Here is a 26,380-nt window from a genome sequence, read left to right as displayed (position 1 = left end):
TGCAGCGTCAGGGCTCAAACTGAACTTTTACACACTCAATGTGACAGAGTTGAACATTTAAACACCCGTTCTGCACATACACACATTTGCCACTTTCACAGGAAGTGTCTTTAATAAGAATTTAAGAAAACAAGCATTATTTTAATGATGATTATAAACATTTTTATTTTGCATTAATGTAATGCAAAACAATAATTACATTAAATAAATGTAACGCATGATGTTCACTTATAATTGAACTTTACAAATATGATGTGATGAAAGAAATAAAAGCTGAAATAAATCATTCTCTCTACTATTATTCTGGCATTTCACATTCTTAAAATAAAGCAGTGATCCTCTACTTTAGTAGAGATTTACAGGTGTTTTTTCACAGTTCCAGCTTCTCTCTCATTAATTCACTCCTGAATTCACTTCACTGTGACATCACAAATTAATTTAATGCTCATGATGAGGTCAATCGTTCTGTAATCTCTCCCACCTGCAGTATGTTTTCCTCTGCACCGTTAAATAGGAAGATGACTCCGTGTTTGAGAGGCGTGGTTAGATTCACCAGAGAGTGTAAAACCTCCAACATCACCGAGCAGCTCACCGCATCATCACTCGCCCCTGAAAAACAGCAATAAATAATTTCCATTAAACATGGATTGGATCTAAAAAAAAACTTCACTTCTGTTTTTGCAGTTTAAAACAACAGAACTCACAGTTTATATGATAGAACTTTACACATTCATACTATACATATGTTGGGCAACTCCATGGAAATGTCAACCACATCATGGAAAAATAAAAAATTTACCAAAGGAACAAAACCCCCTTTTAAACTCTGTATTATAGTGGTAAAATAGATAATGGATAATGCAGTCCAGACCGCTAGAGGGCGCCGCTTGCTCACACAGTGCTGACTGAAGAAACACAGTCTTTTAAGGTTTAGTAATCGCACAAAGCCATATTGTGATTTCAGTCTTAATTCAGTCAGTCATTCAGTATTAATGGATATCATGCCGATGTCTCAGAAGTCAAACTCTGCTGGTTTTGGATGGTTCCTCTCATTGTGTAGCCTAAAGGTAAGTGCCGCTTTTACAAAGGTCATGTCCGTATATGGCATTTTTTCCTCATTAATGCGAGAACGAGAAAGAATACAACTTATTGGGAAATTATTATTTCTGGATTGTGCATTTAAATTCACAGACTTTTTACAAAGTGTGTTACTAATTAATTATAAATAAACCATTGTTTTTTCATATTGCCGTTTTCATGCTTATGACCGATATGCCGGTGGTTTTAATTTGGTCAATAATTGTCCGATAAATATCGGCAGCCGATAGATACATTAGTGCATCTCTACTTCACATAAAAATTAGTGCTTGACTGAAACGAGTTGTTGTTGTTCAGTTGCTAATGTTGATGTTTTAAAGAGTCTGATGGCTGATATGAAATACAAGAAAAAAATTAAAATGTTGAAAATAAAAAATTGCGGTTATTTTACATAAGTTTTCCTTAAAGTTCACTTTTAAAATAGAAAATGTATGTTTTCCTCTGGCGAGTAAAGTTAAAAGTGAGTAATCTCTAAGTAAGTAAATATTAACTGGTCTGACTGATATATTGATCCATCATCTGTACTTTAAACAATCTGACAGAGTTTATTCATCAGGAAGGGTCGAGACACGCATTTTGAATTCAGTGTAACAGAGTGTGAATTCAACTCTCACAAACACAAACACACATACCCCATTTAATTACAGAGAAACTGGGTGTCATGGTGACTGAGGGTGCACACACCTCACATCACATCACAACAGAAAAGAGGCATAACACTCTTAAATTGTTTTTACCTCGGTTCTAATATATTCCCATTTAGTTTCTCCAGAAAAGTATCAAAATAGATCTTAAATAGAGGTTGACCGATAGTGGATTTTGCCGATATCGATAACTATCGATAAGTTGGTGGGAAAGGCCGGTAACCGACTAAACCAAGTAGGTATAGCTGCAGGCCAGACACCTCCAAATGGGGGTGGAATCTCCAAAAGAGGGCGGGATTACTCCAAAAGGGGGTTGCGCCAACTCCAAAAGGCGGCGTCACTTCCACTCACGGTTAAGGTTAGGGAAAGGGTTAGGTTAGGGGCTCCCTATATCATGAATGGCAATTTGGAGCTCACACCCTTTTTGGAGCACTGCCTGCAGCTATACCCTTCTCGATTAATCAACTGATAGTTTTTAAAATAGATTTATAGAATGTCAATTTTTTTACTTTACTATGGCGGGCAAAGTCCCAGAAGCAGTTTTTTGTTCAACCAAAATCCTAATAAAAAGAAAAAATTAAGATTTGTTGCATAACGAGGGACTTTTCCATATAAACAAGCCCGAAACACACCAGGGACTCTTATTCTGAAATGACGAAAAACTATCGGCAACTATCGGCATAGATTTTTGCCGATAACCAATAGTTCCAAAAATACAACTATCGGCACCGATTAATCGGTAAAACAGATATATCAGTCTACCTATAATCTTGAATCAAACCAACCAGCTCTGAGGTGAATCACATTACAAAATACTTTCGTTTAGAGTAAAACAATATTTGAAATATCAGACAAAAATACAAATGTGTGAGTGTGAACTGGGAATAAATGAACTACTGATGCCATGAAGCAATGCAATGTATTTTTGGTTTAACAGGTGTGAAATGCGCAGCTAACACAACACATGTGTACACGTGTCGCACTCTAAACTCATATAGATTATAACCATTTTAATTAATAAAGGGTTTGCTCTCCTTTACTGTCATTTTCAACCCCAGTCAAATCATGATGTATCACAAATCATTCCTGCAATTTCAACAAATCCTCAACTATGCTTACCAGCTAGAAAAACATGACCTTGGTGACATATTTAAATCAGCAGACTGACCGACTTGTAATTCTCTGCCAAAAACCATAACAGCCATATTAAGCATTCATGCATTTATCCATCATCAGAGACTATGTGACTAGCAGACAGAAAAGAATTATTAATGTCTATATTATATTTCTTTTGTGTAATAACTCAAATCAAACACAGAAACAAAGACAAACTGATCTTATATCAGTGCAACAAAGCTCCATTCACGGTCAGCAAACACAAAACACACACTGCTGTTCAGTTTCACTTGCTGGTTTTCTGAGCATCAGGATTTCTGAGCATAACCGACAGTTGAACATGAACCCCCTCAAGCATCATTGTTAGTTTGTAAATGAGGTACATTAATGCACACAGACTCTATAGAAACTACCGGTCGCTCACATACAATCAGCTGTCAGACACAAACTCCAACAACACAAACACACATGAAGATCTGACTTAAAGAATGCTGACAACAAACCACAATGAAACTAAATACTGCTTTGTCTGATAATTCACGCTCATAGCAACACAAATACAACAGAGTGAAAGGTCGTAAATGCACAAATCAGTATTCTTAATTTATGACTCCAGTTAAAAACAACGTTCTTGCACAAGACTTGCATGAGTCAATAAACAGTCTAAACAAGTTTAGTAATCTCAGAAGAGATCTCAACAATGTCTCAAACTGTGCTCTGATTTGTCAAGATACCGATGTCAAATATTTCTCATTTATTGTATAGCTCCATACTTTTGCTGTATGTCAACAATTGACTCATTTGAGTTTACTTTTATTTCTCCAAAGGAATTTTAGGAGACCAAGTTGATACTTCGTGAAACATCACTGGGAACACAATTAAAGGGGAAGTGTGTAATATTGGATGTTTAACCCTTTAAGCTCTGAAGGTGTTTTTAAAGATTTTCAGTTGCATACCCAACATTAAAGGTTTACAACACAGTGTTTGGTATCACTGTAAAGGAAACTTTTCAGATTTTTAATGATATAGATTCATGTATTTTTAATGATACATTGTAAGACTCTCAGCCTAAGAAACTTCTGAAAAATCGCAAATAATTAAGCCAAAAATTTACTTTTTTCTTATTTTTCTGGTTTTACATTATATATCTCTGGGTGTAAATAAGGTAAAAAAAACTGCTTTTGTTTTGTTCCCAATCATGTCAACTGTATCTGAGAAAATTTTTGTGTTGATACAACAAAGCAATCAAAAGTTACAACATTACAAAAATAATTTATCTTAGTGTCCAAAAACATCTCCATGTGTCAAACAAATAAAACATAATAATTGTACATAAGAACTAATTACACATGAAACACAACAATGACTAAAGGTTTGCATAGCATGCAGACATGATTTTAGTAATGAGATTTCACAGAATGAGTTTCATTCTGTGTCATTTGAGTCATCATTGAGTCTGTGTCATGTATTTGGCGCCATCTCCTGGTGGCCATATGTAACATTGTGCTTCATGTGGATTATCTAATGATCTATACATCTGATTATCTTGTGTGTGGACTCGTTTGAAAGATAATCACCTCCTCTAAGTAACAATATGTGATATTTTATGTTCCGTTTATTTTTCGTGAAGTTATAAGTGAAAACACGGCATATTAGCAACATTAACATAATTGTCAAAGACGTATAATTAGCTATTACTCGCATTATTTTTGTCTGTGAGTAAAACAAATAGGCTGGATGTATTCTACTTTTTAAGGGCTTTCCAACAACATATGACACATGACTATTTGATGAGATTGATATTTTTATTGATTGCAATAATACGTACAGTGCAATGTTTTTATAAATCATCAAAACGGCACACTTCTGATTTGTCTGCAAATTTCAAAGCACTTGTTCAGTTTTGGTCATAATATCTACATGCATTGGAAAGTAGAGCTTCTAAGCTTTCAAACGATACCTATTTTGTATCGGTCAAGACTGTAGTTATTAATTTTTCCTCTTTTGTAAGTCGCTTTGGATAAAAGCGTCTGCCAAATGAATAAATGTAATGTAAATGTAAATGTAAATGAATATTTTGACAAATATTTGTTTTTCTCGCGGGCCCATCCAAGCTTAAAGGGTTAAACGTGGTGTATCGCTGTTTAATATTCAAATTCAGCTATAAGTAAATCATTCGCAGTTTGATTTCACCTAAATAAAACTGTGATCAAACTGTGACGCTACTAAAACATTGCTCAGAGTCAAGGAATTTTATTCCAATTGGATTAAGTAAAAAGAAAAAAATTCGCAAGAAAAAAAAAAAGTCGTCTGGGTCAAAATCACCAAAACACAACAAATAGAGGTTAAGAATAAACCGATCGATACAAGTCGATTTCGTGTTGCATTAAACACCTTTGCCGGCGTTCTTACCAGCTTATTCAAAGTGCGCACATGTTGATGTTTTGATGTTAAAAGCAGAGAATAACTCTCATGTCGTATTTTTTAAATAAACTGATTTTTGGGAGTAATTGGGAGCGTATTGGTGTGTATGCAAACAGGCGCATTGACTCATTGACCAATGGCGTGACTTTGAAATTAAATAAATTAAATTATCTGTTTGTACGACCAATGAGCTAGTGGTGCAGAAATTACACACCTCACCTTAAAGATTCTCTGAGCAATAACATTTTCCTCCTGGTTCATTTGCATCAGATTATTAAATGTTGTGAATGTGTACCGGGGCTGTTGGCCACTGAATCAAAGTGGCAATTGGCGAGCATGAAGTGTTGCGCTGTCGTCTTTGGCTCTAGTTTGACAGCGATGTTGGTCACACGGTCGTAGTAACTGGTGAAGCCGCCCAGGAAATCAATGCTGAATGAGCCGGTGGGTCGCTGGACGTCTACTGTGATGGCGTGCGGTCCGTTCGCACTCTCCAACCGGATCTGTTCGATCTGTTCCAGGATGTAGTTCACCGTCGCAAGCTCGTTCTCGGGGCTTCCTACGGTTCGTGGTCCGACACTGGTGATCTGCTCCAAATGCTTCCTGTTACAAAGACATACACACTCCCATTCACAACTGTAAATGTCCTGTATTGTATCTGAACTACTTAAAGTGTATGTAGGGTCAATGACGTGGTGCTCATTTTTTTTTTTTGTCCAGATTTATTAAATTATTCAAAAACATTTCTTGCACCTCTTCTATGATGAACATGTTTTCAATTACTGAGTTTAAAGTCATTTTGATATTTTTTTCTGGGGCTTAAAGTAAAAAATGTCATGTGGTGTAACTATCTGGAGACGGTAAATAAAGTCAAAGTCTCATTAAAAGCTAAAATTCTTGAAAAAAAATTAATGTTGGCATGAGTTGTGCTGAATAATCTATTATTATTTTTCTTTGAAACATAAGCAATTATTATTTATTTTTTTTAAATATGATTAATATTTGAAAAACTTTTGTCCACCAAATAAAAGTCATGAGGTTTAACTAACATGTATGTAGAAATGTTGTTGTCATGTGACAAAAACCTCTTTAGACCCGCAAGACTGTGTGTATTTTTTATATATAATTAAATATCAATATTTTGACATTTTAATGAAAACAGTTATTTTGTTCAGGTCATTTGGTGTAACCATGAGAAAAGTAATTGATATTCTTGACTTAAAATTTAATGATATTTGTAAAAAATATTTTTCACCTTGAAAAGTATGTGTGAAAACTTTTTTAAAATTAATGATTTAGTTGCATTCACGCTCATATATACTTAAGGTGCAAGGAAACTATTTTAATGCCTTATACTTGATGGTCAAACCACATGACATTTTAAAGTCATTAAATACATCTGTTTTGTAGAAAATGCTAGAACCAGAAAGAAAGATTTGGTGCATAATGCAGGACTTTTAAGTATAAACAAGCCTGAAACATACCAGGGACTCTTATTTTGAAATTACGAAATTATGAAAAAACTATTTTGCCAATAACCAACAGTTTCAAAAGCAACTAGCGGCACCGATTAATCGGTAAAACCCATACATCGGTCTACTTCTGTTGTGTACACTCTCGTGTATTCAAGGTGCAAGGAAACTATTTTAATACCTTATACTTGATGGTCACACCACATGACATTTTTAAAGTCATTAAATAAATTTTTTGTAGAAAATGCTATAAATGTTTTTCAAAAATGTGTGAAAACTATGAACTTAACACAAGCGTTTCAAACTACATTTTTTTATATATATTTCTCATAACAACCTTATTTGTCAATGACCCATATATTTATCCAAGAAAAATATATTTGAAAACTTTTTTAAATTAATAATTATGTTGTGTACTAGAGGTCGACCGATAGTGGATTTTGCCAATACCGATAACTAAGGTTGTGGGGAAAGTCCGATAACCGATTATTCAGCCAATAGTTTTTACAATTGATTTAAAGAACTTCAATATATATATATATATATATATATATATATATATATATATATATATATATATATATATATATTACTTCTTTACTATGCCGGGACAAAGAGTTAAAAATGAATAAAATCCCAGATGCAATTCTATTTTTGTTCAACCAAAATGAAAATAATAACCAGAAAACAATTATGATTTGGTGCATAATGTGGGAATTTTAAGTATGAACAAGCCTGAAATACACCGGGGACTCTTATTTTGAAATGACAAAATTATGAAAAAACTAACAGCGCTGATTAATCGGTAAAACCGATATATCGGTCTACCTCTATTGCGTACACTCTCATATATAATTAAGGTGCAAGGAAACTATTTTAATACATTTAACTTGATGGTCACAGCACATGACATTTTAAGATTTCTCATTATTATCACCTCAAATAACCTTATTTGTCAATGACTCAAAAGCTTGTTATTTAAAGTCAACATTAAACTATTTTACTTCCTTATCGTGATGCATTTCTAAATGAAACAGGGTGAGTATTTACAGTATGTTTGTGTGAGTGAGTACAGTATACTAACACAAAAGTACCGTGTTTTACCATGATCACTGTACTGTGGTACCGGGTCTCACCTGGCCCGGATGGCGTTGAATTCCCCGCTGGATCTGATGACGAGCATCTGTAGTGAGATCAGAACCAGAACCCACAGCAGACACACGAACCCGAACAGCAGCAGCAGAACCGAACTCTCTCCCAGCAGCTGCGCGCTCACCTCCGGCTTCTGCTTCCGCCGCCGCGCCCCAGGTCCGAGCCCGTTCAGCCTGGCCGGTTCACCAGCACAGTCCCGCTGGTTCTGCTTGTTCTGAACGGGTTTTATTCGGCGCATAGTACAGTCTCTCTCCATGTTTACTCCTGCTGACAGAGCGGACGGAAGCCGCGGAGAGACAAACTTCAGGTAGATAGGTGGGCGTGGCCAGATGCCACAGTCCCGCCTACATATGCAGATACCCCGCCCACTCGCAGTTTCCTTTATGATTGATGTATAACGCCACCTACTGTGTGACTACAGACACTACACCCATAATTACAGAACAGGAAAGTGTCAAATCTGCACAAAAGCCCAAAACATGCAAACTGAGATATGAATGAAAGCTCCCAATGAAGTGATCAAAGAGATCATAAAAAACATACATTCAGGACAAAATCCTGTTGTTATAAATTGACATTTTACACCAAATAAAATACATTTTATATGATATATATATATATATATATATATAGCATTGCTAAAATTCCACTGAAAATGCATTTTGAGTCTCTTTATGCAGAGTTGGAGCAGTTGTACAATATAAAAGTGTTACTGATCCCTCAACAGGTGACACATCAGTCTCACTAAAGACAATGCAACACTTTTAATTCAAGTTTTAATTAGGGGACACTCTGTAAGTCTTCCATGACCAGACTAATAGTTGAATTATTGTCCCTTTTTTATGATTTAATCAAGACTACAGAACATCATCTGCATTAGACTGAAGACATTATAAAGATAAGATTAAGTCAAATAAATAAGTGTCAATGAATGTATTTTCTATTGATTTTAATATGTAAAAAATAAACAGTGATTATGATAGTTGACCACTAGGTGTCAGAATCTCTTTTTATAATGTAATAAAAGAAGTTATGCAATGCTAAAAACAGACAGAGAAACAAGACAGAGACCTACAACTTCTAAACTGACAGTTACTGAAACTTGTGGAATTAATAAATGTGATTATGACACTGATAGTTTCTAGGAGTCAAAAAGGTTGAGATCTGCTGCAAAAGCATCATGAGAGTCGTATTAGTTATGATTTTCACATGTGTTTTAATATAACGTCTTATTGCTGAACAGATACAGTATGAAAGACAAATCAGATTTATAAACAGTATTTGGAAAAATTGCAGGAATCATGATTGCACAACAAGCCACTATTAAACATAATAACTTGTGTATTTATGTGGTTTTGCTGTTATTCACACACACACAAAACACATTGTGCTGATAGTGTTTGGTTTAAACTGCATTTGTTTCACCAGAATTAAGTACAATTATTACATGTTCAGTCTTCATTGATTAACCTGAACTTATGGAACCGACAATAGACATCTATTAAAGATTGTTTTATTGTTATTATCACTAATTACATTATTTGTCATTTTTTCTGGCTGTATTCTCTTCAGTGACTAATGCATCAAAATAAACATGTTTAGCATTTATAAAGTTAACTCTTGACTTGTATAACTGAATAAGTCTGTAATAACACAGATATTACACAGATATAAATTAATCATTTAAAATAAAAGCAGCAGACACAATCACATTTGATAACACCCAAAGCAGAATGTGAAAACATGTTTTATTATTCTATTTCATAAATGTTTGCACAGTTTTCACATGGACTTTACTTTCAAAACTACTAAACAAGATAAATCGGTCCTGTCTTTTCTGACACTGTTATAATGCTGTTAACCATCAAACTAACAAATAGTGGAAGTGATTACAACGAAAATGCCATTGTGTGCAACTCTCATTGTGTGCAACTCTCATTGTGTGTGACTCTCAATGTGTGACTCGGGGAATGTGAAAGTACAAAACAACTTAAGATGGGTGGAGTCATGAGTAGACTTAAGATGGGTGGAGTCATGAGTTGACATATTTGTCAGCATATAAAGAACACATTTCTGTCTCTCAGATCTCTTATTGTGATGTGACGTGTGATCGAACAGGATTCTTCTACACACAACAGATGATGTGGAAGTTTCTGCACTTCACTGATTTATTCAAGGTAATTAAAACACTTTTATCTTTAATTGTTTTATAAAAAGTTCCACGTTCATATCTGCTTAAATAGAGACAAATGTTTTTGAGATATCAATGTAAATCTGGACAGTAATGTCTATTAAAGGAATAGTTATTTGTCAATTTACTCTCATGTAGTTCCAAATCTGTGGGACTTCTTTCCTCAATTGAACACAAAAGTAGATGTGAGAAATGCTGAACCATCACAAATTGCAGAAGAGAAAGTGAGAAAGATGGCCAACGAGCTACAAGCCAATGAAGAAACCAACAGTTTAATGTTTGTTCGACGAAGCAGCACAAATAGTGGCAGACCAAACAGTGAGTTATTGAATTTATTAAATGATATCAGTCAGTCGAGTGAAATGTTTCAATGTAATTATTTACATCCCTTAAAATCCTTCATATCTCATATTCTCTGTAATCTAATGGTGTATAATTGATCCTAAACAATAACTCACTTTATATGAAGATAATCAGATGTTTCATTTTTAATCTGTAGTTTCTGGTGATGTCAGACCTGTAGAAAGTCATTCTTATGTATCAAAGACAGTTAAAAATGAGGTGAATATTCACAGATCATGTACACAAACTAAAAGTTCAAATAAATGTTCAAGTGTACAATTAATACATGATTTACATTAACTCTTCTTTTTCTTTAGAAAACTACATCAAGATCTCTTCTGGAAGACAGTCTGGGATACATTAAATTAAAGTTTCAGCATTCACGATTGAAAATGAAGCAAAACTTCAAAAAACCTTCTCTCAAAATCTTACAACATCAATAACAGCCATCTGAGCAAACAACTGGACAAAAGAAATGTTAACACTTATTTTCTTACCGATTCACCTTTGATTGAACATACTTTAGGCACAACATAGCAACTTATTTTTTGCAATGTTGTAAGAATAATAAATCAAGACCCAAAACAGACAGAACTACAGTCAGTCTCAGTTTACTTTACATGTTTAAAGGTCAATCCTGTTGTAGGGGAAGGTCACAAATGGTCCTTTTTGGTCTAAAAAAGGTGCTGAATGCAATAACTTTAGGAGAAAAAAAAGCTTTAAATGTGGTCTTAAAATATACACTGTGCTTTTGATGTTGACACTGTACAATCAAATGACTGTATATAAATAAATATATTAATAACAGGCAATGTCCACATCACATATTCTTTGTGCAGTGCCCAAAAAGAAAATCAACAGTCTGAAATATGCAATATGGCAAGAAATGAGAAATGCATGTATTGTAATAGAGAAATGAATCAGTTAATATTTGAAATGTTATTAATATTTTACAGCCTAGATCAGGATGCCAAACTGTTTAACCATTTTTAGATTTACTCACTGTCTCTACCCCAGGGATGACTTTTGTCTTGTTGTGTACAGATACAATGTATAATATTCACTGCACAGAGAGGTGAAAACACCTTCTTTTTGGCCAGATTTAGTTCTAAATGACATCACACCAATTCGTTCATCGATTTCATATGAAGTGTATCTGGACCTTAATTTTGATTCCATTTCTAAACTAAATCTTTGACTTTGTTGACATGAGCAAACTGAATCTTGTAGCTTTCTGAATTTCTGCTCTAACTGAATTCTTGTGAGCTGTTTTCATGAGATGTTGCTGGTAAGATCACCAGAGGTTCCTGCCAACACTGAACAATGGAAATACTTTTGTGAAGGTCAATATAATAGTTAGCTATATGAGAACATTATTATTTATGTATAAAATACTTTAAGGTAGAAAATGCAGTGCTGGAGCAGCCCTGTGTTGTGCTTATGGGTTGAAATGGATGACCAGTCTGTTTTCCAGGCAGAAGACAATATCTTCTTGTTCATACCTCTAAGGGTCCGATCATATGATAACTGGTTTGCTCAAATACAATACATGTTCATATCACATGAGAAATCTGCTGAGGTCTAATCACATGTAACTTGTTGACAAACAAGGAACTATACATAAGTATCCTATATATGCCTGCCACATGAGCTTCTCCTCCCGGCCAGGTGGTATGAATAAAGCAATGAGGAAAAGACTGCACTGTTTCCTGTAATGTGTTTAGAACACTCTCACTCGTGTGAATTCCAGGTGGAGAATTTCCATGACAAAGTGGCGACGAGGATGGGATCCTAATTCAGGTTCGCCCTGATCTATAATGACAGGTAAAGCTGCGCAGCCAATGACTGGGTCCCCTGAGTCCCACCTCGACGTAGTCAAATTCTGAAAACTCAAGTTGTGGTCCGGGACCTTAAAGAATGAAATAATAATTATATATAACAGGTTGTGTGCACAATTACAATTATGGGAAGAAAATGGGTTTCCAGAAAATGGTAGTTTTAGCCTGAACCAAAAAGAAAAGCTTAAGAACGCTTACAGAATGGTCGGCTGACTCGACAACGGACTCAGTGCTGAAGGATAAAGCTGTGATTACAGTCGGGGTTAGAGTCTCTGAGAAACCTGGTCACAGTCGGGGTTAGAGTTCCTGAGAAACCTGATCACAGTCGGGGTTAGAGTCCCTGAGAAACCTGATCACAGTCGGGGTTAGAGTCCCTGAGAAACCTGATCACAGTCGGGGTTAGAGTCCCTGAGAAACCTGATCACAGTCGGGGTTAGAGTCCCTGAGAAACCTGATCACAGTCGGGGTTAGAGTCTCTGAGAAACCTGATCACAGTCGGGGTTAGAGTCTCTGAGAAACCTGATCACAGTCGGGGTTAGAGTCCCTGAGAAACCTGATCACAGTCGGGGTTAGAGTCTCTGAGAAACCTGATCACAGTCGGGGTTAGAGTCTCTGAGAAACCTGATCACAGTCGGGGTTAGAGTCTCTGAGAAACCTGATCACAGTCGGGGTTAGAGTCCCTGAGAAACCTGATCACAGTCGGGGTTAGAGTTCCTGAGAAACCTGATCACAGTCGGGGTTAGAGTCCCTGAGAAACCTGATCACAGTCGGGGTTAGAGTCCCTGAGAAACCTGATCACAGTCGGGGTTAGAGTTCCTGAGAAACCTGATCACAGTCGGGGTTAGAGTCCCTGAGAAACCTGATCACAGTCGGGGTTAGAGTCCCTGAGAAACCTGATCACAGTCGGGGTTAGAGTCCCTGAGAAACCTGATCACAGTCGGGGTTAGAGTTCCTGAGAAACCTGATCACAGTCGGGGTTAGAGTTCCTGAGAAACCTGATCACAGTCGGGGTTAGAGTTCCTGAGAAACCTGATCACAGTCGGGGTTAGAGTCCCTGAGAAACCTGATCACAGTCGGGGTTAAAGTCTCTGAGAAACCTGAACCTCCCCTAAAAAACGGGGTAAGAAGCGGGAACCTGAAGCCTGAGGACGGGGTCGCCTCAACAAAGGTGACCTTTCTGGTAAGAAAATTCCACTGTGATTCTCAATAGATGATAATTTTTATAATTGTTATTTAGTTGAGGAAAGACCAGGGTTGGAATAGCCGGTCTGGGACCGCAACAAAAATTCCACTGTTATTCTTAAGTAGGGGAATTTAAATCTTTAATAAAGGAAAGACCACAGAAGTTTTAGCACAAAACAGATGAAACTGTTTAAGGAAAAACTGACAGAGAGGGAAAAAACAAGAAGAAAACATGAGACAATGACTAAGAAAGAACAGAAAAAGCATGAGTTATTTAAGGGCATGAGTTATTCAAGGGTGATTGAAAAGCATTTTCTGATTGGTTAACTGAAACAAACATGAGAGACAGAAAAACACACCAGGGAAGGACAGTGACCTCTAACAAAATCTCTCAGTGTCTAAAATATGTAGGTGACCCAGACCTGGACTCGACTCCCTTTGGACGATGTCGGGAACAGGTCGAGGACCAACATGATGGTCAATAGGCTATGGGAGGAGAACCAGCGCAAGACCCAGTTTAAATGACAGCACCACAAGCGCCACCCGCCACACCGAGTATGAAGAGCAACAGCTGTCCCCCTCCACCACCAGACACCACACAGCATACAGTTGCAATCAAAATTATTCAACACCCCCAAGACAGTAAGGATTTACAAAGTTAAGCTTTTCTGATGACCCAGAATTTTTAAACTTTACATCTATATCAGTTGAGTGACACATTCAAAGTCATAGTGTGAATATATAACCTAATATTTGTAAATAGCAGTATTTTTTTTTAAAATACAGCCATGTCATAATTATTCAACCCCTATTGCATGTAGGTGTTTCTTAAATATGTAAGGCTACACAAGTAATTGTTTTAAAACAAAATTAACCCATCACTCTACAATGGCACATATTTAAGTTTAGCGTTGTAAGCAAAAAATGTTCCCCATGTCACTCACTCGACGTTGTGTCGATGTAGTGACACTAGGGGTCACTCTTGGGAGCCCAAGACACCTCTGGTCTTTGATAAAAGGCCAATGAAAATTGGCGAGTGGTATTTGCATGCCACTCCCCTGGACATACGGGTATAAAAGGAGCTGGTATGCAACCACTCATTCAGATTTTCTCTTCGGAGCCGAACGGTCATGCACACTGAGCTGAATTCCCACGACTGTTCATTCACCTCTGCTGGATCTGACGGCGCATTTCAGAGGCTTCTCCCTCCTTTGAACTGGTGCACTGCAAAGAATGCCCCTGGGCGTTTCCGCAGAAATAAGAGTATATTTCTCTAAAAGAGCGGCACACACGGAACGTCTTTTTAAAGACGCGTCTTTTTAAAGATGCCTTTCCTTTGTGTGTTATTCCTGGTTGAACTCGTTATCTCTTGCCTTCTGACGGTCATGATCACTGTCTTTCGTGTCTGGGCACTGCTCACGCGGAGACAGCATTCGTGGATGGTCATGTACTCATTGCGAGGACATGTCCATGGCAACGATGCGGTCGCGGCTCGCCTTCGTAAGAAAGCAAGCCACCCCAGAAGCTCCCCAACTCGGTCCTTTTTCCCATGGGTATGAAGCCAGCGCGGCTAGCACTGGGGGCGATTTGGGGACCCCAATGGGACCGCCTCCGCCGGGTATCACCCCGCAGACCTCCCATTCCCCAGCACGCTCGTCTGCCCCGATCGGGCTTCCGGATGAGTCCGCCGGCTCATCTCACAGCGAGTTCGACCTCTTATTTGGAGCCTGCGAAAGTGATGAGATCTCGATTGCCCAGTCACAGGCTGATGCGGAGATGACGACATGCTTTCCCAGGCAGCCGCGAGCGTCGGCTAGAGTGGAACCATCCGCTCTTCCCTGAACCCTCGCGGCTCAATTATTGGGTCCTGGGCTCGCAGCGCCGTTCAAAGCCACGCCCCGCCCCCGTTCCTTTCTTCCCGGAAGTGCATGAAGAACTGACAAGGTTGTGGGAGGCACTTTTTTACTGCTCAGTCTCGATCTTGTCAGCTTCCCCGCCCTCACCACCCTCAATGGTGGGGCGGCCAAGGGCTATTCGGCAATCCCCCAGTGGATAAAGGCGCTCGCGGTGCACCTATGCCCGCAGAGCACTGCCACCTGGTGCGGGTGCTCAAAGCCCCCATCCAAGGCCTGTAGGTTTACATCATCTCTGACGGCCAAGGCCTACGGTGCCGCTGGACAAGCCGCCTCCGCCCTGCACGCCATGGCTCTCCTGCAAGTCCACCAAGGCGCTAAAGGAACTGCACGAGGATAGTTCCGCCCCGGAATTGATGCAGGAACTGTGCTCGGCGACCGACCTCACTCTCTCCGAGCAACGGAGGTCACGGCACGGTCTCTCGGGCGGACGATATCCACATAAGTGGTCCAGGAGCGCCAACTTTGGCTCAACCTGGTCGAGATGGGTGAGGCTGACAAGACACGGTTCCTTGCTGCCCCCATCTCCCAGGCTGGCCTATTCGGCGACACCGTCAAGGACTTTGCCCAGCAGTTCTCGACGGTGGAACAGCAGACGGAGGCTATCCGGCATATCCTGCCCTGGCGCAGCTCAAGATCCCGCACCCTGTCTGCTCGTCACCAAGAGCGTCCCCCTGACTGCACTGGCTCCACTGCAGCACGCCCCTTTGGCCCGGCCCCGGCATGGAGCCCACCGCAGGAAGCAGACGCCACTCATCTCATGGCCGCCAAGAACCCGTGAAAGGCTTCAAAGGGCCCTTGAGACGGGCGACCCAGGGATGACGAAACCCGCTGCTCTGGAGCTGGTAAGCAGACCTCTCCATCCCCCGGTCGAAGGCCGGGAGGAGAATCTCTTTGTTACCTTTGCTTTTAATTGCGCTACATGCCCAAGTGGCTGCAGTACCCAAGAGTTCAGCAAGAGCGGTTTCCTTGTTCCCTGGGTCACATATCTGGTGTGCACGAACCGTCAACACGACCACCGTCCACCACTCTATTTGGCAGGTTTGGCACTCCAGCGGCGGTCTCCCGCCCCTGAGCGCCCAGCTGTGGCACAAATCCGCCCCCGATGTGACAGTCTCCATGTTTGTAGTAACCCCTCCCCCATCGGGTAGGATCTACCTTGAAGACTCTCCACATGGTCGGAAAGACAACGTCGAGTGAGTAACATATAGGGAATGGCATAGTTACTTGCGTATCCTCCGTTCCCTGATGGAGGGAACGAGACGTTGTGTCCCTCCTGCCACAACGCTGAACTACCCGCTGAAATGGTCGGACCTTGTCTCGGCTCCTCAGCATAAAACCTGAATGAGTGGTTGCATACCAGCTCCTTTTATACCCGTATGTCCGGGGGAGTGGCATGCAAATACCACTCACCAATTTTCATTGGCCTTTTATCAAAGACCACAGGTGTCTTGGGCTCCCAAGAGTGACCCCCTAGTGTCACTACATCAACACAACATCTCATTCCCTCCATCAAGGAACGGAGGTTACGCAAGTAACCATGATGATTTCTATGCAAAAAATGCAATTAAAAATAAGCTGTCTCAAAAGCTAATAGAGGAGATTATTTAATTACACAAGAAAGGTCATGGCTAAAAGTACACTTCCAAGGCACTTCCATTTCCAATAGACAAAGTTGGCAGCACCATTCATACATTTTTTAAATATGGTACAACAGCAACCTTCTTGGGGTGTGGAAGAAAGCAAAACTTCACCAATGGAAATGTTGACTCCAGCTGACTGAATATTCAAGGAATTTGGATAGACCTGTGGAGTCCTGGAAGAAGGTTTTATAGACGTAATGTGCTTTACATAGTATAGGGGGACTCTCCTCTACAACCACCAGTGTGCAGCATCCACCTGGATGATGCGACAGCAGCCATAGTGCGCCAGAATGCCCACCACATACCAGCTATTGGTGGAGAGGAGAGAGAATTTACATTTATTTACATTAATGCATTTGGCAGACACTTTTATCCAAAGCAACTTACAGTGCACATATTACAGGGACAATCCCCCTGGAGCAACCTGGAGTTAAGTGCCTTGCTCAAGGACACAATGGTGATGGCTGTGGGGGTTGAACCAACAACCTTCTGATTACCAGTTATGTGTTTCAGCCCACTACACCACCACTCGAGTACAGTGATACAGCCAATTAATGGATGGGGATTATTAGGAGCCCATGATTGCGAAGGGCCAATGGGGAAAATTTGGCCAGGACACCGGGGTTACACCCCTACTCTTTTGGGATTTTTAATGACCACAGACAGTCAAGACCTCTGCTTAACGTCTCATCTGAAAGACGGTGTCTTTTTACAGTATAGTGTCCCCATCACTATACTGGGGCATTAGGACCCACACAGACCACAGGGTGAGCACCCCCTGCTGGCCTCCCTAATACCTCTTCCAGCAGCAACCTTAGTTTTCCCCAGGAGGTCTCCCATCCGGGTACTGGCCAGGCTCAACCCTGCTTAGCTCTAGTGGGCAACTAAGCAAGAGCTGCAGGGTGATATGGTTTTAGACCCAAGGGTCAGCAGTACGTCTGGAGTAAGATGACAAGGTGATGACAAGAACGACACCATCCCCACAGTCAAGCATGGAGGTGGGTCAGCTATTTTTCAGTGTATTCCCACATTACTTGAACAGGAATTCCATGCGTCCCGCCTTGAGAATCTCTGTAAATTCATTGTAAAAGTCGTTAAGTTCACCTCTTATTTTTTTTTTAATCTGAAATTAACCATCGATCTGAGTGAAAAGGTCTTTTAAATCATGTTTTGGGTGGCCTTTGGACAAAAATTCCCTTTTATCTTTGAATTTAACGTCACTTCTTTTCCCTCGTAACGAAGAGGAGCAGTTAATATTATCCATCTTATTTGAATATTCTTTTGTTAGTGATCCCCAGGAGCCTTCATTTTAGTTTTAGCAGAGACGGGCCACTTCTATTAAAATTAAATGGTGAAATTGGCATTAGAGTAATGGTCAACATATGCAGAAACAAAGTCCCGCCTAACAGGTAAAAGAACCAATCACCTTTTGGAAACAGACATCGCCTGTCAATCAACTCGAGAACGTGCATGCACATTAGCTATACAAGCCAGGAAAATGTAGTTTTTTTCATTTTTTAAGTTAGTAAATGACATTTAACAGAGAGCTAAAAAGATTAGAAATGTGAAAGAAGGGGGTCTGGGTAGCTCAGCGAGTAAAGACGCTGACTACCAACCCTGGAGTCACGAGTTTGAATCCAGGGCGTGCTGAGTTACTCCAGCCAGGTCTCCTAAGCAGCCAAATTGGCCCGGTTGCTAGGGAGGGTAGAGTCACATGGGGTAACCTCTTGTGGTCGCTATAATGTGTGGTTCTCACTCTTGGTGGGGCGCGTGGCAAGTTGTGCGTGGATGCCGCAGAGGATAGTGTGAAGCCTCCACACATGCTACATCTCCACGGTAACACGCTCAACAAGCCACGTAATAAGATGCGCAGATTGATGGTCTCAGACACGGAGGCAACTGAGATTTGTCGTCAGCCACCCAGATTGAGGCGAGTCACTACACCACCACGAGGACTCAGAGCACATTGGGAATTAGGCATACCAAATTAAAAAAAAAAAAAAAAAAAATAAGAAATGTGAAAGCAGGTGGAGAGTTTTTTTGTGGATCAATAAGTGAAAAAATTCAAATGAATATAGTCGATTATTGTTACAACGCTTTATTGTGTCATATTAATTCCACAGATGAGAACACTCAAATTCACATGACTGTAGAACTCGATATTGACATTATAAAACAGCTAGGTTAAGTCTGAATGATTGTAATCTTTTAGAACAAAGTAGTTCACTTTTATATATGTATGTTTAACTATGTTTTAAAAAGATTTTGTGTCAGTGACGTGGAGATGAATTCTTGATTTTGATGGTAATCCGTCTCCTCTATGCTCTATACAGTCAGCAGGAGTCGCCAAAACATCATTAACATCAGTTCTCTAAAACTCTTCATGCATATTGATCTGAACAGTTTAATGTTCATGACAGAATGCACTGATATCTTGGCCAGCAGAACCATAAAAAAACATTAAAACATCAATATGAAGTAATAAGAACAAAAGAAATGCCACCAAATCATAAATGATCTTCCTTTGTATTATTGTGCGCTACAGGAACTCAAAGCTGTTGTAGGCAAATGTTCAGCTCTAACTGAATTCTCAAGAGTTGTTTTCAGGAGATGTTGTTGGTAAGATCACCAGAGGAGAATTGTTACTGCCGATAAGGAACAATGGAAATACTTTCTCAGTAAATGTGTGTGTGAATGTGTGTATGTGTGTGTTAGTGAGAGCATCAGAGAAAATCAACGTGCCTCTTTCCCAGTCCAGCTGAACTCTGATCTTCTGGAGTTTTTCTGTCACTGGTAGGAGAGATTTCTGTGGGGTAACGAATGCAGCATATTTACCAGTGAAATGCCCCAAAAGCCAGTATCCACTGCTGGAGAATATTTTATTCTTCTTCTCAGCAGATTCTGTCATCACACCCAGAAACCAGCATGTGTTGTCTCCAACCTGAACATCCCAACAGTGAAGACCTGAAGAAAAGCCTTCTGATCCCCGAACACACTTACAAGAAAATCGTTCTGGGTTATTAGGAAGCAGCTGTGGCTGATCACTCAATCTCACACTGGTGAAATCATCTGACACGATGAGATTACGTTGAGCGGTGTTGGGGTCCAAAGTCACTGGATCTGAAGAGAGAGGACACTCAAACACACTTCTAATAAGACAGAAAAGATAAATATATAGTTGTATTATGAACTCACTGTATTCAACATTTTTCTGCATCTTCTGCATCACATTGAACTTCAGGTTGCTCAGGTGTTTTGACACATTGATCAATGTTTCTGAAATGATTTCTGGATCCGTCAGTTTAAACTGGGTTCTGAAAAACATTCAGGAGTCAGTGATGTTGTGAGTTTTGATTCAAAATCAAAGAGAGAATCAAGAAACACAATACAAACCTTTCCATTGTGCTCCTGAATTTCTGTAAAAAAACAGAACTGCAGATTATTTATGATAACAGTTTTATATTACATTGACATATTTGCATTTGTCTCCAGTATAATGAATATTCAATCTGCTGAAAGGACGTGCTTCGTACCTGCAGGAATGAAACATCTCCAGCGTTCATCTCCTCCTCGATGGCTTTGATTTTGTCTGAAAGCGATGTAATCTGTCTGCTCATCTTCTCAATCTCCACCCTCATCATCCGACTCTTCTCAGCTTCTTCTTCTCTCAGTTCTGTTATTCTCTCCGTCTCTTCATCACGTAGAAGCTGGTGAAGTTTCTCAAACTCCATCTTAATCCGTCTCTCTGTGTGTTGAGTCTGAATCTGGAATAAAAGTCATTTCAAAGAAATATGTAATGACTGAATTACATGTATATATGTGTTCATTTGTATAATCTTAAATCACATTGTTCAACTCAAACCTTAATATAATTTGCAGTGTGAACCAAATTCCGTCTAGATATCTCAAATATTCTCAGTTTCTCCTGTAAGGGTTTTATTTCCGATCTGAGTTTCTCCTGAAAGAAATCAACATGTTAACATGCTTTCATTGAGTGTATTAAAGGAAACACATTTATTATTTTTTTAGAAACTTAGGTAAGAGCAGAAATTAATGTTTAACTGACATTATGGTGTTCATTGTGTACATACAAAAATCTGGAAGCTGGTGCCAGCTGTGGGTGGCATAATAGCTAAATGCAGTTTCACCTTGTTTCAAGTGAACCCTTGGTATTTCTAACTGACTTGATCCTAATGATCTGAGAGGTCTGTTAGCTTTATATTCAACAAGCATTTGTGCAATGTATTTAGGTCCTGGGCCTTTGAGTGATTTATAAATGAGTAATAGTACTTTAAAATCAATTCTAAATGTAACTGGAAGCCAGTGTAAAGACCTGAGGACTGGAGTAAAATGCTTAGATCTTTTGGTTCAGGTGAGAATCCTGGAAGTGGCATTCTGAATGAGCTGCAGGTGTCTAATGGTCTTTTTGGGAAGGCCAGTGAGGAGTCCATTGCAGGAGTCTACCCTACTGGTGATGAATGTATGAACAAGTTTCTCAAAGTCTTGACTGGATACAAAACATCTAATTCTGGCACTATTTTTTAGATGATAGTAGGCTGATTTAGTTATTGCTTTGATGTGACTACTGAAACTAAGATCTGACTCCAAAATGACACCAAGATTCCTAACTTGATTTTTTTGTCTTAAGACCCCTGGAGTCAAGGTATGTGTTCACCTTGTGAATTTCGCCTTTGTTACCAAATACAATGACCTCTGTGTTGTTGTTGTTTAGCTGAAGCAAATTTTGGCACATCTAACTGTTAATTTCCTCAATGCACTGGCACAGAGAGTCTATGGGGCTGTAGTCATTTGGCGATAGGGCTAGATAGATCTGGGTGTCGTCTGCATAGCTATGGTATGCAATTTGGTTCTTTTTCATAATTTGGCCTAGTGGGAGCATATACAGGTTGAACAGGAGCGGTGCAAGAATTGAGCCTTGTGGGACTCCACACGTCATGGATGTCCACTCAGATTCATAGTTGCCTATGTTCACATAGTAACCCCTCCCTTCTAGATATGATCCAAACCACCGGAGGACCGTCCCAGAGAGCTCTACTCAGTTTTCCAATCTGTCTAGGAAAATATTGTGGTCAACAGTGTCAAAAGCAGCACTTAGATCTAATAATACCAGCACTGATATTTTGCAGTTTTCAGGACTTCGGAAATGTGCCTGAAAGGAGTGATGCATTTACTATTTCTTACAGATCTTTTTCTAAACAGTTAAACACATTTTTGAAAAATGTTGTGGGGAGAGTGTCAAGACAGCAGGTCGATGTTTTAAGATGCTGTACTATTTCTTCCAGGGTTTTGCCATCAGTTGCCTCAAAATCAGACATAGTGACTAATTTCTAATGTTTTTGTGGTGGGCGCTGTCTGACGTCAGTGCAACATGAGGACGAGCTGATCGCCATTCTAATATCATTGATCTTCTTCATGAAAAATGATGCAAACTCGTTGCATTTTCTGTCAGAAAGCATTTCACAGGGAACCTGTGTTGGGGGGTTAGTTAGTCTCTCTACAGTAGCAAAAAGAGTGCGGGTGTTGTTTATATTCCTGTTTATAATGTTTGAGAAGAAAGTCTGTCTAGCTGTACCAGTTTCAAACTGAAAGCATGAAGGCTGTCTTTATATAATTAGTAATCGACCGATATGGGTTTTTTAATGTCCGATGTCGATATCCAGAGAGCGGGGTGGCCGATAGGCCAATACAACAATTTAATATAGTAAATAACATAATCAGAAAATTGTTAAATAATAATAAACTCTTATTTAGCACTATAGTTACTCAATTTCACACTAAACTTTAACTTATTATTATTATTATTATTATATCAAATATTGTATTTTAAATGGTAGATAGCAGTTTCTTCTGATTTCTTTTTACTCATCAAATCTGAGTAATTTATTTGCACATGAAGGAATTGTTAATATATTAAGAAGAAGGAAATAACAGTACACACAGTAGTCCAGCACCCATGGATGGCATGTCCACGATAGTAATCACATTTATTCACAAAATACAGAATCAAATAAAATTGTACATACAGTGCATAATGAATTTGACATTTACTTATAGCACACGTGAAGCGCTTTTACTTTGAAGTTGCACTCGCGCTCGTGCGGATCCAGCGTGAGCAGCAATCACCTGACAGTTTAAACGGCCTGGATCGCCTGCTTGGATTGTCACAGACTGACCGTCATGATTTGTGAATCAGAGGAACTTTTGATCCTGAAGTTTTTAATTCTGGCTGATGGAATACACGCTTCAGGGGAAGATATTCTGCTTGCTATGCAGAGTTTGATAGGCTTAATTTGGCCAGTTTGTTTATTAAAAAACATAACATGCAAAAATAATAATAATAATAATAAAAAAAATACATCTATCCCACTGCCCACCAGAACTTTCTGAATGTTTGACAAGTTCAATTAGTGATAGCTAAATGATTAGTAGTTAAATACTAATAGTTAAATGATTAATTCAATAAAAAAAAAAAAAAAAAAAACATATGATGGTTCTCCAACACTGCAGCTCTTTACACCAATTCCTTAATGTATGTAAATTTGATGTCTAACGAAATAAATGACGTCATCACATGATTTATCTAATTCTAGTGACATTTCAGCGAGCCTTTGGCGACTTCCCATGAGAAACAGTTGGCAACACTGATTGGTCATGGTCAGTTTAACGGTTGTCAACACACGGCAAGTTTGAAAACGCAATTTTGCTACATGAAGTTCTAGACAAGGGCGTAGCCAGGAAATTACTTTTGGGTGAACCTCAATAAAAATGGATCCCAAATTTTTTAACCAAAACAGTTCTCACACTTTCAGAAATCAGAATTTATGCATAAATAAATATATTTGAAGTTAAAGAATAATGTCTCATATTTTGGGTGGCCCAGGCCCGCCCCGGCCCACCCTTAGCTACGCCACTGTCTTTAACACTGGTTCTAGAACTGTTCAAATCACTGGCCTATTCAAAGACAAAAAGTAGACATTTCTTGAACAAAATGTGTGTTTGTAAATGTAAAATAAATAAAGTGTCGCTCTGTAACTGATGTTCTAATAAGATGTTTTGAATATAATTTTTCTGACCTTATAGTCCATGACAGCTTCATCTACAGGACAGAATTTGTGATTTGTGTGTGTTCTAGAATCTCGACACACCAAACACACCAGCTGTTGATCATCGAGACAGAAGAGTTTGAGTTTCTCTTCATGAAGACTGCAGACTGCTTCACATCCTGATGAAGATCTTTGACTTCTGTCCTGTAAGAAAGTCTCACACAGATTCTTCAAAGCCAAATTTACTGGAGGATCATCTATAGGCGATCTGCTTCTGCAAACTGGACATTCTTTGGTTGTTTTGATTTCCCAAAACTTCTGAATACACTCTTTACACACACTGTGACTGCAGGACAGGAGAACAGGATCCTTATAAATGTCGCAGCACACAGAACAAGAGAAATCCTCATCAGTAAAAGATCCAGATGCCATTTTTAAGATAAATATATTAAAGATCTTTAAAGTGTAATTTTCAGTTTACTAAAAGTGACTCTTAACGTTCCTTTGTTTTGTTGGGACCGTCGCTGTGAACTTCATCTTTTCTTATTTTGGCGGGTTTGCAAACGAATGTAACAGATGAATTACCGCCACCACCTGGACCGGAGCGCCAAGCGAGTAATTGCGCGCGAAAAATGAATCTAGTTAAAGTGATAGTTCATCCAAAAATGAAAATTCTCTCATCATTTAGTCACCGTCATGCCATCCCAGATGTGTATGACTTTCTTTCTTCTTCTGAACAAAAATGAAGATGTTTAGAAGAATATCGCAGCTCTGCAGGTCCATGCAATGCAAGTGAATGGTGAACAGAACTTTGAAGCTCCAAAAAGCACATAAAGTAAACATAAAAGTAATCCATAAGACTCCAGCGGTTTAATCCATGTCTTCAGAAGTGATATGATAGGTGTGGGTGAAAAACAGATCAATATTTAAATTATTTTTTAATCTAAATCTCCACTTATACTTTCAGATGTGAAAGTGAAACTAAACAGGCACCACATGTGACTTTCAGATGTAAAAGTGAAAGTGGAGATTTAGAATAGAAAAAGGACTTACATTTTTATCTGTTTCTCACCCACACTCATCATATCACTTCTGAAGACATGGATTAAACCACTGGAGTCTTATGGATTACTTTTATACTGCCTTTATGTGCTTTAGGAGCTTTAAAGTTCTATTCACCATTCACTTGTATTGTATGGACCAACAGAGCTGAAATATTCTTCTAAAAATCTTCATTTGTGTTCTGCAGAAGAAAGAAAGTCATACACATCTGGGATGGCATGAGGGTGAGTAAATGATGATAGAATTTTCATATTTTGGTGAACTATCCCTATGTTCTAATTGTTAATTTGAAATAATATTATTTTTAATTTAAAAAAAAACTAATTGCAGAATTAATTAATAATAAGTTATAAATTATGTTACATATTGTATATTGAGCTGTATGAAATATACTGTATAGTAAATAGGTCTATAAATTCTATAGGACAGAAGAGAGTAAAAACACACATATACATTATTACATCGCCCCCATTATAATATTAATGGTCAAAGATGTAAACAACTTATTTAAATGCATGTGATAGTTTTGTCTTGTCTAATGTTAACCATTTAAAATTTGCACTGAACTTTGAACTTAGTTGCTGTTTATTTTCCTGGAATACAATATGTTGTCCCTCTGTTTACTACAGTTAAGGCGATAAGAATGACTTCTCAACTGGCCAATAACAGACCGCTTGTAAGTAGCTCTTAGTAGCCAATCTGAACACTGGATGCGGGACCTGCCGGAGAATAGGAAACTACATCACCTTAGGATAAAGTTACTTCCACTATGGGTATACATTTGTGTCGAATAACGCTTCTTACCTCTTCTGTCTGCTCTGTTTTCCAATGAGTCATAATACATTTTACACAGATTATTCAGCATCATTTCCCAACTGATCTGGCAACTCAGGCTGCAGCCTCTTTCCAGTTTATTCGCTAAAATGCAGCACTGGGGTGGTTTCTTTTCCAGCACCCATCCCATCAGGAATATTCATTCAACCGTTTCCCTCGTCACCATATCACGAGAAATTCATTTTAAAATGCTATATATACACCCAGAACTGATGTAAAAATACAAATAAAGTTAAATGTCTCATTGCACCTCATATCAAGGTCCCCAAAAATGAAATGCTATAAAAGTGTAAACAAATTAAGTAATGATACCAATATGTCCCATTTATATACAGTACATCAGTGTTGTAGTTAAGTCACTAGATCTCGAGTCCGAGTTGAGTCCGAGTCCAAGTCACCAATACTGTG

At 38.8% G+C, this 26,380-nt stretch overlaps 3 protein-coding genes and 1 long non-coding RNA gene across 5 annotated transcripts in view; 1 reads left to right on the top strand and 3 right to left on the bottom strand.

The window, feature by feature from the left end:
- The window catches only part of LOC127429089 (endoplasmic reticulum metallopeptidase 1-like), a 29,292-nt gene extending 21,125 nt beyond the window's left edge, over positions 1 to 8,167 (bottom strand). Inside the window, exons 1-3 of the mRNA XM_051677885.1 lie at positions 7,888 to 8,167; positions 5,578 to 5,882; positions 482 to 609 (exon numbers count right to left, since the gene is read on the bottom strand). Coding sequence (XP_051533845.1) covers positions 482 to 609; positions 5,578 to 5,882; positions 7,888 to 8,159 — 705 coding nt within the window. The 5' untranslated portion in view covers positions 8,160 to 8,167. The remainder of the gene's footprint in view (positions 1 to 481; positions 610 to 5,577; positions 5,883 to 7,887) is intronic.
- LOC127429087 (guanine nucleotide exchange factor subunit RIC1-like) overlaps positions 1 to 26,380 on the top strand; it is a 259,906-nt gene that overhangs the window by 95,923 nt on the left and 137,603 nt on the right. The window lies entirely within an intron of this gene.
- LOC127429097 (uncharacterized) lies at positions 10,755 to 13,294 on the bottom strand. 2 transcript variants are annotated; one of them, XR_007895225.1, is made up of 3 exons: positions 13,236 to 13,294; positions 12,794 to 13,167; positions 10,755 to 12,759 (listed from the first exon to the last, which is right to left on the bottom strand). It is a non-coding gene; the product is annotated as an uncharacterized LOC127429097 (long non-coding RNA). The 2 variants fall into 2 exon arrangements; XR_007895224.1 differs by having other exon boundaries at positions 13,202 to 13,260.
- On the bottom strand, positions 16,909 to 24,622 carry LOC127429091 (E3 ubiquitin-protein ligase TRIM39-like). The gene is made up of 6 exons (XM_051677887.1): positions 24,107 to 24,622; positions 20,875 to 20,970; positions 20,546 to 20,776; positions 20,406 to 20,428; positions 20,208 to 20,326; positions 16,909 to 20,132 (listed from the first exon to the last, which is right to left on the bottom strand). Exons 1-6 carry the CDS (start codon positions 24,506 to 24,508, stop codon positions 19,603 to 19,605), a joined length of 1,401 nt encoding a protein of 466 aa, XP_051533847.1. The 5' UTR covers positions 24,509 to 24,622; the 3' UTR covers positions 16,909 to 19,602.

Source organism: Myxocyprinus asiaticus, chromosome 38, assembly GCF_019703515.2.
Source record: "Myxocyprinus asiaticus isolate MX2 ecotype Aquarium Trade chromosome 38, UBuf_Myxa_2, whole genome shotgun sequence".
NCBI classification, from domain to species: Eukaryota; Metazoa; Chordata; class Actinopteri; order Cypriniformes; family Catostomidae; genus Myxocyprinus; species Myxocyprinus asiaticus.
The sequence above is the reverse complement of the archived record's forward strand: the minus strand, read 5'-3'. Positions and strand labels throughout refer to the sequence as shown.

Coding starts and splice junctions, on each gene's coding strand:
- LOC127429091 (XM_051677887.1), bottom strand. CDS start 24,508: ATGGCATCTGGATCTTTTACTGATGAGGATTTCTCTTGTTCTGTGTGC. Junction 20,429..20,545: donor GAGATGTTTCATTCCTGCAG/GTACGAAGCACG, acceptor GTTTTTTTACAG/AAATTCAGGAGCACAATGGA. Junction 20,327..20,405: donor TTCAGGAGCACAATGGAAAG/GTTTGTATTGTG, acceptor AATGTTTTTCAG/AACCCAGTTTAAACTGACGG.